Raw genomic sequence first — 13,798 nt, 5'->3', positions numbered from 1 at the left:
CTCCCAAATTAACAATAAATATTTCAATTAAAGATTAGACATGTCATGAAACCATTCAACCAGTACCTTAATAGGATATTACATGGCCTAAATAGAAATGGTTATGGTTTATAGTTATTATCTATGACCTATTTTGCAACTGCTAAGGCAAACTTAATGCCTAGCTACCAATCCATACTGAAAAATTCTAAAATGCTGAGTGTATATTCTCTGCATACTCTTCAGACTGAACTTGCATTGACATCACTTGGAAATTGGATATAAATCTAGGTCAAGGAGCTAAAATGCATAACAGAAATCAATGAGAAATGATTGTCTAGCTGTTGAATTTGAGATTTTAAGTGTTCCCATTACAGCAGTATCAAACCATTTCAAATGCCATCACAAAACAGTCTGATGTTTAAAAATACTGAGACTGGAAGGATTAGCTTGCTTCCAGCTCCTGTGCCAACTGCAGCGTCACTCACCTTGCTAACCCACTTCACTCTCTGAGGTGTCCTTCTGTTAACACAACTGATGCTCTAGTCACTCAGACATCTACATTAGGAAAATACATGTATCCACACACATGTTATATATCATATATATGTTATATATATATATATATATATATATAACAACAAGGAGAAAATTATTTACAATCCATAGGTACAAATCTATGAGAGAAAGGCTAATTCATTCTGCTTGTCCCAAAATTTACTTCAGCTCTTATCACCATCCACAAGCAATACATACACCACAGAAGTAGTGCTCCTTTGGCCGTGTCATGTGCAGTCTGGGTTGACTGTGTTTGACATAGTGGAACACAGTGGTTTCACCGCTTCCCCATCTGCAGCAAGGACCTAAGGAAACATCCCGAGTTTCTTCATAGGATCCTTTCACTGTGAACGTGAAATCTCTCCCTAAGAAAAAGAAGCAAACCGCAGGAAAACATTAACTTCATCTAGCCCTGAAAAATAACAAATAGAAATGCCCCAAGTAAAGTTTAAGCCTTAGTGCAGTGAGCATTACTTTGGGCCACAATACTTTTCCTCCCCCATAAGCAGTGTGAGTAAGGGCCAGACTGAATAAGCAGCAGAAGGCCAATGCAGCATTGCAACTTCTCCCCTGCCAAGCAACGGACAGTATGTGTTAGACCAGCGCATTGCCACTAGCAGCATTCACACCCCCTGAGTTTCCACCATAGTCTTTCCCCTCCCAATAGTTGTGTGTCTCCTCTTCTACGTTCTGTTCTCATCACTGGTATTTCCATTCCATCACACTGCAGTGATGTTTCTGAATCTCCCAGCCACCTCCACAGTTTCTCTTCAGCTACAGTCACACCATCTCCAGCAAGCAGATAATTCCAGAAACACCTCCATCCCCAAGAAGCCCCGATACAGAGACTAAAAGAGATCAAATATTTGTCTAGATTCAGCTGCACCTCCCATGTCACAAAAAGCAGCAACAATATTTAAATACTTAAATATTTAGATATTTAAATCAATAACCTCACTTTTGTAAGGGCTCTTCGTTTTTGTTTCATTCACATGTACTTCCAAACAGGAAACTTCACGAGACTAGAAGAAATAAGCAATAAAATCACCCGTCACAGAAACAGTGCAGGATCCTCATTGAGGATCTAGGGGTCCTGTAGAAACACCAGGCTTGGCCATGATGTCCTGTGAACATGAAGAAATCGGACAGGCTGATTTTCTTGTATAAATCATACAAGCAGTACTGTGGTCAAGGGAGCTAAGGTGATCTGTCCCATGGCATTTAAATACCATTCAACCCCCAACAGTTAATACAAGAATCTTTTCTCCTCATCTAGGCCATGCTTTAACTTGTCCACAGAGTAGTGAGCTGAAGGATACCTACAATTCTGCAGAACAACTGGACAGATGGGCCTGTAATACCTTTGGGATGAACCTGAAACTTCCCAAGAGAGTGTTGCATAGGAGGAAGTACCAGCACAGGAGCATCACACAGTACTTTGGACATGGTGTGAAAGGGGCCTTCAGCTCCAAGGTAGACATTCAGTAATAAACTCTGCAGTGACATTGGATTCACTCCCTTCCCAGGTTTACTGCCATTTCATCAGTGAGCAGCTCATTGGCACTGTGGCAGAGTGCTGGTCCAAGCCTCTCCCAACACAGAACACCCTACAAGCATGACCAAATTCAAAACTTTACAATCACACCTGTGTCTCACCTGAAAAACAGTAAAGGCTACACCTAAAGGCACAGTTCTTCCAACTACATCCTCCAGTTCTACTGTACCATAAGAACATAAACATAAAAATAAATTAAACAATTACCACTAGTACGCCATTAGTAATGATGTTCTCGGATACACCTGGACTGAAAAGCAAAAAGGAAAAGGTTTATTTAGGAGTGAGAATATGAGAAGTAATCTTTTAAATGCAAATAGTTATCTGAGCTCAGTTTTTCTAGCTGCCAAGTGCCATCAGCACTTCTATCTTTCACCTCTCTCGTGTCCACCGCCAGGTCACAGTCCCATAGTTCCTAGGGACATTCCCTCTTTCTTACCTCCCCTGACCAGCATTATCTCTCCTTAGGCTGAATTACAAAATAAACACCCACCCTCAGCGATAAATAGTGAGACTGTTGCTCAGGAAGAGATTTCACCAGATTCAGGAGAGAAAAGCAACCACAGAGGAGATGCCAAGATGGAATATCTGAGCACAGGCGCATGGAGCCAATTCTCCAATGCTGCATTACCGCTCTCTCTAAAATGCAAAGTTTTCTGATGACAAATTCCGTAACATTTAGGCTTTACTCACATGTTTTCCAGTAGAAATTCCACTTCTAGTTCTTCCTGATTCTGAAATTAAGATTTATTTTTCATTCAAGGAAAATGAACAAATAAACTTTTTCCTTTGATAGAGCTCTGATGATTTTTGCATACCTCTTCCTTGCAAGGTTTTGCTATTCCCACACCCCCTGCATCATAATGTAAATGGATGGAGCCTTCTTTGACCACCCTTTCATTTCATATCACTCCACACCCTACTGTTTACAAACCAACTGTCCCCCCAAGTGGAAAAGGAGAGTATCACGGAAGAGGGGGTGAAGGTCCCATTATTCTTTTATTAGTGGGATGAGACATGGGTCAATCAGTGCCGAGGAAGGGAGGCATAACAGGTGAATTATGTAGAACATCCTTGAGAATAAATGGACCTAGATGGTCAGTATGTCTGGGTTAAAACAAAGGAATTTGCAGAGTATAATGACTAAACATTAAAAAAGGGTGAGAGAAGAGACCAACTTGGAGAATGAAAATTGCAAGTGTGAAGGGAGGAAGAGAGAGAAGACTGTAGCTGTGAAGGGGAATGAGGGAAAGAGCTTACAAGGGCCAAATCAAGATGAGAAAGGGGGAACAGTGTAAGAGCAGGGAACAGCAACAGAGAAGAGTAACACACCAACAACATAAGAGGAACTGAATAACTGTATTACTTCACTGCAGCCTTTTCCTGGATCAGTATGTATGAGACGCAGCCAATCCAGGAAATGACCCACAAAAACATATATCACAGATCTTCTCTATCACCCACAGAGGAGAAAACACTAATTAGTGGAAGATATAAATCTCTTCCTGACAAGTGATGGCAAAATTTTTCACTCTTATTCAGAACTAACCTTTACTGCTAAATATCCCTTCTGTCTGGCTGCACAGCATACTTTAACTTTGTGAAGAGACTGTGAAAACCATAACTAGTCTGATAATGTAGCTGCCAAGGTAAAATCATCACTACAGAGAAGGAGAAAAGTTAGTATTTTTGTATTTGCTAGTTCATGTCAGTAAATGAGACATCTCAGGTGGCTTCTCAGAGCTGTATCTGTGGCATGTAGCTCAGCAGCAGGTGGTTCTGCTTGCCTGTTTCTCCCAAAGTCTGTCTTTCATGAGAATCAGGGTGGTTGCAACGTAACAGAAGGCTGAGGATGGATTTTACAAAGTAGTGACCGTACAGAGATGCAAGACAGACTTTATCAAGCATCAGATTGTGACCAGTCTGTACTATCCAAATTCAGTGATAGTCTGTTCCAACTTTGTCCAAAGAACAGCATAAAATGTTCAGGAGACCCTGGCTTGTAACATCTACCTAATTGTGCCTGCTTTACGTTCCCATCCTTCTTATGCTGTTGTACACACACTCACACAAATTGTATTTCTATTAGGCCCCATTCACATTTCTGTGGGTGAAAAACCCAGAGCAAAGCAATGGAAAGACGTGTTAGACCACACAGTGATCAAGAGGCACAGCAGGAAGCAATCCTGATGCCCTGACATTACCCACCCCCCTCCTCAGCCCTCCTTCTGAGATCCTTGATAGAGGAAAGAAATCATTATGGGTAGAGGTGGCAGTACTCCCTATTATTAAGCTTGCCCAGCATGTTCCATTACTAAGTCACTTTAAAAAAAAAAAAAATTAACTGTAAGTGTTTTAAAAATCCACATACAGACCATAATCTGTGATGCCTCACGGGCACCTGAGTATGAGTTGTGATCTGACTAAGGATGGCTTGACCGAAACATTCCTTAAGTGCTGCTCACGTTGTCTTATCTCCCCAACTTCCATCCTGCCAAGCCAATGGGTTAAGCCAACGCTGCACACACTTCAGAGCAAACTCATGGCTTGAATCACATCTGAAATTATCTCAGTCATGTAAGGCTTTTTCTAAGGAAGGCTGTAGCCATCTGGAGCAAGTATATCGAAATCTTTAGTAAGGATGGACTTTTCAGAAAAGTTAATAAACACTCTCCAAAGCAATAGCAATATAAAAAACAGGCAAGAGAGTTTTTCGGACAGCTTGAAACAGTGATTTAGAAATAGACAGAGCACACACAATTCTTAGGAACTGTAAATTCAAGCCCTTGTCAGAAGTGTGAAAAAGCCCTCAAGTCTCGTTACTACAGAGCCTCCAAGTAGAGAAGGTGTTATGTTTTGCAAAAAGTAATTTGAGTACTTATTTTGCTCTTAAAAGATGGGTGTGATTTCTCCACCTGTCCTCTCAGCAACTGCACCCATGAAACATTTCATAAGAAACTCTTAATCCTCTCTTTAATACAACAAAACACAAAATTCTTTGAGACATGCAGCAAATAAAACTCCTAGGTCATACCCTGACATAGAAGAATAAAATACTGAGGAGAAGAATAAAATACTGAGGAAGATCTCAGTAGCTCGTCCTGAGCTGCCGGTTCAGCCCCTCTAAAAGAAATCTGTAACCCTGTAACTAACGATCATAAACAGACTTTCTGAGAATTTTAAAAAAGAATAAAAGTTGTTTATCAGAAGGAGGAACAAAATTGAGATATTTTCATGAAAATATATAATAATTTATATATAATCATTTTGCCTGAAAGCACAGAACAAAACCCCCAGTGAAGCTAAGAGGAGGTACGCCTAGTGAGCTACCGACTCCTGCTTTCTCTGTTTTTTTCTGACATTTTTGATATCTCAAAAAAAAAAAATCAGAATAAGAAAGCAGTTTTGCATCTAACTGCAATCACAACAGAGAAGTGACTGTTTCTGACCTCTCCTAAACCCTGAGCATTTAACTTTTTGCTTTACTGAGGACCTTTTAACAAAGTCTTTGTGTGTGAGAACAACTCTGTTTAATTAGATAGTAACTTGAGACAAAATCCTGATCAAGAGTATTATTTTATCTATCCATTTAATTTCACTCATCTTTTAATTTCTCACCTTTGGATTCAACTCAAAATTCAGGTGAACTTTTTCCCCAGGCTGAATTTTAGCTACATCAAAGTGAACAGTCAGAAGCTTGTCATCTGGTGTAAAAGTATCCTCATCGCAGACTGTCAGCTCCAGGATGTTCTGAGGAAATAGCCAGAGAAGGATGTAAATGCTGTATTCTGGGACTACTGAGCCCAAAAGGAAGGTCTGTCAAGAGTCAGCAGCATGCAGCCCTCGCATTGTTCAATGTTGACAGACTCCTGCACAGTGTGGAGCTCAGTTCAGAGTCCCTGTGGCTCAAACTGCAAAGTCAGGGATGAATCCTAGAAGAAGTAAATCATCAGATTTGGCTATGAGCAAAGAGCTCAAAAGAAAGGCAGCATAAGTGACGTGCATGATGGTAATATGCACTGGACAGAATAGAGATTACACTTGCTGTTCATCAGATTCTTTCCAGATTCAAAACTACTACCTCGAGAAGTTTTGGCATATCAGCAGAAAGTAATAATAGAAAGCAAACAATGGAAAATAAAGCACATTAACAAACTCTTTAACAAGATGTAAACTGTAGTGATTCCCCTTGCAATCCCTCAGTGCTCAGACTACCCATAGCAGCATAAGAAGATGCAACACTATTAAGCCACAGGAAGCTGACCCTGTCTCTAGACCTTGTATTGCTCACACTCTGATAATCTATTTCTGCTAACTCTATAGACATTATCTTAAACACTTTTTTTACAACTGCTCTGGGACAGAAAGAAGCATTCAACTTTATCCCAGATGATCCATAACACTATGAGTTTACACTCAAAGCATGGAATAGTCATGGTTCTATTGCAAGTCTAAGTCAGACATATGGTTTGCTTTCTTACAGCCTAATAGGCTTTTGAAAATATGCCTGTTTAGCAATGAAATAGTTGAGTATTAAAAGATATTTTAAAATTTTTAGAAAGTGGCATTAAGTTATGGTACCTCTTATAATTCACAAACAGCATCACTTACTTTATAAAGCAGGTATTACAAGCTCCTGGTAAAACAGCAAAAATGCCTTCATAGTTGCATAGAAGAAAATATAACTAAACCTCTAAAGAGTTTATAAAACCTCCATAGCAAGGCTTGCAATATTTACTTGCTGGTAGGAAACAGCATGTCTCATGCTGTCTCTGATGCTTTCTGTATCTTTCTGTTACCATCCTATTCCTCAGCATAACTGATGTCAAGGCTCACATAGAGTCTGCAGCAGCAGGTAACGCTTTACAAAGCATCTGCTCACTACCACAGGTGCAGATCCTACCTTTACTTCACTTTGTATCATAAACTGGAAAGTTTCATTCCAGACAGGGTTTCTGCAGTTGTGTACAGTTCTTGTCCGGGCTTCTTGACATGAAGCTGTTGGCAGCCACAGCTTGACATAGCAATCAGTTTGGCTCACTGTGTTAACAAAAGAATGCGTAACTAGTACAGCAGTACTTTTTTATTATTTCTTTTGCCCAGTCAGGGAATATTTCATTAGACAGAAGGAAACCATTAGAGTTATTTAACTTTTCTATTTGCATTTATGTCAATTCCAAAAAAAAAGTCAACTTTAAACCACTAATTCTATTTGATAACAAAAGCCAAAATATTTGGTTTCAACAGTACTGAAATAAAGCATTCTGGCTCTTCTGATTTTTTACTTCTGTTTTCAAATATTTGCCAGGCTTCGAGCAAATTCATATATGACTTCACTTCCTGAAACTTCACTTTTTCCAAAAAATTAAGAATTTAGTTTTGGGGATTTTTCTGACCTGGTTCTAATTGTAATGCACAAGTCATCCACAGTGATAGAGTAGTGAAGACACAAACACAGCAGCCCCCAACACAACTACTGATTTTTCCTTTATCTTTCACAAAGGTGTCCCTTTCAGAAGGGAAACCAGCAACCTGTGGATAAAGGAGCACTGAAAAGTTAGGTGAAAGGGAAATATCACAAAGCAGCTGGTGAAGGGAAGGATAACTTTTTTTCCCCAACACAGAATTTCTGTTCTATTTCATTTCTGTTGTTAACTGTTTCCTAAATTATTTTGAGCCTAAACAAAAATGAAAACAGATACAATTTCTTCAGTCAAGAAGCAACCTGAGACATAACTGTAATCTAAGCAACAGGTGTGCAAGAGCATCAAATTCAGGTGACAGTGATTTTCTTGCTAACCTATAATCATGCCATCAGTGATACTTACACAGATCTGCTTTGCGGAGATTTCTCATGCTTATAATTTTTACAATCAGCCAGCAAAACTGAGGCACTTCTGGCTGCAAAACAATGAGAAAGATACCTTAATTATTAGCAAATAACTCAGATATGACTAACACAGCCTATCCTATAGCATAAGCAAAGAACCATTCTCACATTAATGCTGTGAATATGTTTTAATTTTAATTATTTGAAACGATTTCTGAGAATAGATTCTTTCTTGTGATTTGACACCATATAATGTCAGATTCCATTTATGTTTTCTAACCAGTAATGTTTGAGATTAAGTTTTTTAAAGCCTTAGGTTTTGGAGGTTGCTTAATGCAAGGAATAGTAAGAAATATCACAAGATATTTTTCACACAGAAAGTCCCTACATAACTGCCCCTGTAAAAATCCAGCTGCAAGATTTACTCCTCACATTTCAGGCTGAGTGCAGCAGGTTACAGCACAGCACTTCCCAGTGTGCCAGCTCAGGGACCATGGGATGCCCTCCCTCCTCTAGCAGGGACTGCAGCCCATCTGCCACATATTTTTACTGCAGGAGAAATACCCTCCATTTATAATGCCCTGGCCCAGATATCACTGCTACTGGCCAACCTGGCTGGGCGATACATAACACCGTAACATCCTTCACCATACTGAAATACCTCGCTCTTAAAAGGAAATAAACAACTGAAAGAGGGGAGGAAGAAGTGAACACCCCAGTATGGGACTCCAGAGCTTTTCAGTTACACCAGCAGGAGGAAGGCTGAAACCAGAGGCTTGGGGTAAGCATTCTTCCATTTCACACATAGCTCTAGCATTTCAGTGCAAATTTGACATGATCTAAGGCAGAAGAAGCTGTATTCATTCTCTTTTTTTTTGGCTCTGTGTGACACCAAGATAACCTGCCATCCATAGATAGAGTCTACATTAATCAAAATGAAAACACATTACCACAACATGCAGAACTGATATACGTACATAAACCAGGAGCTGGGGAAAAGCCAGAACTGAATAAGGCATGAATCACAAAAATCTTTAAACAATTTAAGAAAATAGAAAGTTGCAAACACAAACAGAATTACAGATTTGATAGGATGACAGTAAAATTGTCAGTGTGTTAGATTATGCAATTAAACACAAAGAAGCAAGAATAAAAATTATAACTGCATATGAATGCATATAAAGCAAAACAACAACATAAAAAGCATAAATAGGTGATTCAGAATGCCTTGTCTTATTCAGGACTTCTGCACAATAAATTATTTACATACAGAAACAGTAGCTCCATTAATTAAATCCGAAAGGAGCAATTAAATCTTGAAAGCATCATGATTTCTGAGAAACTGTCTCCTTAGATCCTCCTTGTGTACCTCTTACTTTGATATGCCAGTGTCCTGACAGGAGCAGATTAACCATCTAAAAAGCAGTAAGTCACCAGGTTAGTGGTATTTACAGCCCACTGGAAAAATTCTCAACCCAGTGGTTTTCTCTCAGAACATGCCATTTGAACAAAGGCAGTAGGTTTGGAAGAAACCCATCAGCCTCAGCAGAAATTTTGGCAGCAATGTTTCTGGAGATAGAGAGAACGACAGGAGTAGATGATCCAAACTGCCAAAAGCTCAACTTTTTGTCCCAAACACAGAGGATTAATTTTTCATCCTCAGCTATAGTACCATCCTTATTCAGGATTTTGGAGAAAATGTATTCATGAGATGGCTGAAATACTAAGAAAATATGCAAACACAAAACCAAATACTATTCCATAGTGACAGCAGATAGTGAGTTTGCTGCTCTCCCAGATCTAGCAGAGCGCCTCACGCTTCTTCACTGAATACAGCTAGGGAGAAGATTCAGGAAACTCAGGGGGAAAACACACACATCATAGAATATTTTTTTCAAGTTATAGTTAATATAATTTCAACCAGACATTACTCAGAAAAAGGAATAATTGGTTACATATCCAGTATGTACCATATTCAGCACCCTCCAACACCTTTCACCAGTTTCATAAAAATTAGCATTCAGTTATTTTAAGTGGCAGACACTGAATAATCCATCTTATCTGCTGATCTGCCTCCATAAACCATTAGAAGACTGAGCCTTGGGTGTTATGAGGTACGATGGCTGTCATATAGTGATGTCACAGTAAAATCAAGACTAAAATCCAGCTCTCCCGGTTCCTTGCCCAGCATCTAAACCACAAGTTCATCACCTTCCACACCTTCCCAACCCCTAAGTCATAGTGAATGCTTTCCACTCTAGAGAGCACACTCACAATAGAAACAAATATTCCCTTAACTAACTGTTAAAAAAGTATCACCTCTCATAGTAACAGCTAAGCTGAAGGAGAGAGGGGAAAGGCTGATGGAAGACTGCAGATAGCATGTCCACTGCCACTGTTCAGACCCCACAGCCCCTCTCCCTGCAACCCAGAAGCTGCCCTCCGTACAGTACCTCATCTTCAGGGCTGTGCAGTCTCTCACGATTCCTCCTCCTGATTCCAATCTTCCTGTCTGGGTTTGCTTGGATGAACCGATCCTGGAGACAAGGACCCGAGAGAGGGGACAGTGATTAAAGCAAGCAGCCAACAATTCCTAGTTTTCAGTTGCTACTCAGATTTGCCCTAATAGCAGGGAGTCCTACCATTACATCTCCATCTCACCGAAACCATCTATCCACTGCTCTTACTAATAAATCTGCACACTGCAGATCTGTTTAACATTTAAGGTTGAAAATACCCAAGTACTTGCTTTTGATTAAACTCAGCCAAGACAGTCAAACAGATCCTCCTGCCCCAGTGCTGATTTTCTCTTACCAAAGGTGAATAAGCTGATGATCCCATTAGTATCTCTGTTTCATAAAATGCAACACTATAATGGTCCAGTGTGTATGTCGCGCAGCTGGCAGGTGCTCCTGGACCACACTATTTTACAACAGAGGCAGGAAAGAAGAGCTGTATAGATTGACTCATAGCTCCACCTCCCACTGATTTCAAAAGCACAAATTATGCACTTGTTCTGTGCCACATGAAGATTTTTTTTTTTTTTTAAAACCACAGTAATTTAGGGGCAAAAGGAGGAGATGGGTCAAACATTTTATCATAGGCTAATCCCAAAATAAAATAGTTATTCACTACCGTAAGGTCTGAATAACCACACACAGAGGGATATCCTGGGGCAGTTGCAACCCTCACAAACTAGAGAAGACCTAACAAAGCATTGCAACTACTGGTATCTACTATTATTTTCTCTAGTTCTAAAATCCTTACCTGCACTTCACCAGCACTGAGTGATCTGAATATCCCAACAGCAGCTCCTCCAGCCAGACGCACAATTGCAAGGGTTTTCACCAAGTTTGCCACAAATTACAGCCACAAAGTGGAGGCTGGCTCTCACGGGCAGCAGTAAATAGCTAAAGAAAACAGCTTGTAGCTTTTCTTCTCTCTTATTTCTTGTTACATAAAGGATGTTACAGGATAAGCATAGCCAGCAGGAGCTTGTTAATGAAACGTTTTTTAGTGAAAGCCCTGCTTTCAATTATGTTAGAAACTCATATAAACTTTAACACAAATAGCTACACATGATTTTTTTTTCCAAGATGTTTAAGCGTTCATGTCAAAATCATCAAGTTTGATGTCTTTTTCATTTTAGAATAATTTCACTTTTTTTTTTCTGTAATAGCACTCAATACATAATAACAAAAGCACCTAACACTATTACTAAAACATGTCAGAAGCCAGCTATTGCATTGAACATTTTTAAAATCACTAAAACAATCTGTTATATAATAGTGAGAAACTGTAGTTAACTTTTTTTTTAAAAAACATTTTATTTTTTAGAATTCCCACGTTTCTAAGTCAGACAGAAAACCCCTGTTTGAAGCAGCAGGACTTCTTATGAAAAAAAGAAATCTGACTTTCAACCATTTCTAATGAAAGCATCTGACTATTCAAACTGTCCTGTAGAGGCGAGCTGCCTTAGGTAAAATTTCACATGATCATTATAATTAGTCTGGTCTTTCATAGACTCAGACATTGAATATATAACAGTTCCTGCTTTAGGTTTTCCTGTCATTCATGCAAAAAGGTGTGATGAGTTCCCAGCTACAGGGTTTTTGTTAGGTTTTTTTATTTTGTGAAGCAGTTTAATTACAATAGAGATTTATTTCACTTTGATTATATGATAGTGCTTTTAAAGTAATGCTCCCTGATTTGAAACAAGAGATTCTGCTCATGCTGTTACAAGAGGCCGAACATGACAACTATCATATCACCTAGCTTAAAGTCTTAAAGTCATTTTATAGCTCAGTTTGATGACAGTGGATTCTCACCAGCTCTTCAAGAATTTACCCATCCAGTTAGATAATATGCCATGCTCCCTATGCACCCCACACTTGGGTCTTTGGTGGATTTCATATACTAAATTAAGCAATATTTACTGCTCAAGCAGCTACTGTGCTATACTATACATGCTTGATCTGCACAACATGAGAAAGAAGAAATACAGCAAAAGCAGACGTAGCCCAGAAACCTTAGGAATTTACTTGATAACATGATATTGTGCATCATGAACAGTGGTGAAAGTAAATCAGAAGTCAGAAAGCCGCAGGCCAGAAGACAAGATAGTATTTCATCAATACCTACCCTTGTAACAACAGAAGCTTTCAGCAGTACTAGTTGCATGGCAATATGATGTCTGGAGTCACACCGACACTTAAACTGGGCCACACAACTTGCAGCATAGGTGCCCAGGGTGGCAGAGCAGCACCAGCACAGGCTCAGCAGCCTCTCGAGAGGCAGCTGCAAGAGCTGGAGACTCCCATTGATCCCAGATCAATTTTGACATGACTCAGAATCACTGTCCTCTCACAGCAATTTGAGACTGGAGATATCACCAATTATCAAATTCTCAACAGGGTTTCTACAGCTATTTGACAACTAATATAAGACACAGGGGGAAAAGCCCTCAGAGTCTGGCGCAGAAGCCTTGCAAGACTGCTAACTTCTGATAGAAAGGTGCTGTGATAGAGAGCTAAAGAGACCTCTTGATACACCAATGCAGCCACAGGGTACAACTTTATTTCTGAAAATACTAATGATTTTCTTCTTCATAATCCTCTAAATAAAAGCTGTTGGACACCAACTCTGAATATCAGACTTCATTTACATGACCCAAATAAAATATCTCAAACCTGGGCCACCCATAATCCCTTTTTGACCTAGATCTGACCAAACCTGAAGTGACACTGATTGAAATCCATAAGAAATTAAGTCTTCATGCAATCTTCAGAGCATCTGTTTAAAGCATTGGGGTAAGATGAAGAACAAGAATGACTAATATTGTCTGTTGCACGTAAGTTGCACAATTGCGTTCATACCCTATTAAAGTTTTGTTCCAATATATGATTCAGTACATCCAGAAAAAAATTCACACTCACATTGCCAATTTAGGCCTTATTTACAAGTTAGCTGCATCAATTTTCTCAGATTATTTTGTAAGTACTTCAACGCAAGCTGAGTTGATACAAGTGACGATGGCAACAAATGCACAAGCTGCTTTGTGTTACTGCTGAGGAGACAGCTCCCAAGGACTGAATTACTCAAGACCACCTTCCTCTCGAACAGCACTACTGGAATCACCCCATTCACTACTGAGGGAACGCTACGTCACAGCACCCAAGATTCACCTGCATTTTCAGCTCAGACCAGAAGATAACACCTATTTATCACTAACTCATAGGAGACAGGGCAGTCCCACACCAGAGACTCTGAATTAGGATCTACACCATCAGTCAAGTGTGTGACTGGGCATGTGGGCTAACAGTCTCCAGACAATGGAATTTATTGTGCCCCTAAAGCAAAAGAAGAGAAGACCTCAA

At 39.6% G+C, this 13,798-nt stretch overlaps 1 protein-coding gene across 4 annotated transcripts in view; it reads right to left on the bottom strand.

Moving 5' to 3' along the window:
• Positions 1-10,851, bottom strand: part of LOC113480580 (cytosolic phospholipase A2 epsilon-like) — a 23,571-nt gene extending 12,720 nt beyond the window's left edge. For 3 of the 4 annotated variants that reach the window (XM_026849455.1, XM_026849456.1, XM_026849458.1), the window contains exons 1-9: positions 10,737-10,851; positions 10,376-10,459; positions 7,921-7,993; positions 6,996-7,132; positions 5,711-5,842; positions 2,786-2,826; positions 2,300-2,342; positions 1,496-1,559; positions 736-902 (exon numbers count right to left, since the gene is read on the bottom strand). In XM_026849455.1, coding sequence (XP_026705256.1) covers positions 736-902; positions 1,496-1,559; positions 2,300-2,342; positions 2,786-2,826; positions 5,711-5,842; positions 6,996-7,132; positions 7,921-7,993; positions 10,376-10,459; positions 10,737-10,763 — 768 coding nt within the window. In that variant the 5' untranslated portion in view covers positions 10,764-10,851. Of the gene's footprint in view, positions 1-735; positions 903-1,495; positions 1,560-2,299; positions 2,343-2,785; positions 2,827-5,710; positions 5,843-6,995; positions 7,133-7,488; positions 7,542-7,920; positions 7,994-10,375; positions 10,460-10,736 lie in introns of those variants that run through there. The other variant, XM_026849457.1, reaches the window with a different exon arrangement.
• Positions 10,852-13,798: the final 2,947 nt, after the last annotated feature.

The sequence above is a fragment of the Athene cunicularia genome (assembly GCF_003259725.1).
Source record: "Athene cunicularia isolate RWA chromosome 5 unlocalized genomic scaffold, athCun1 chr5_part1, whole genome shotgun sequence".
Lineage (NCBI taxonomy): Eukaryota > Metazoa > Chordata > Aves > Strigiformes > Strigidae > Athene > Athene cunicularia.
Note: the sequence above shows the minus strand (reverse complement) of the source record. Positions and strands in the feature narration are given on the sequence as shown.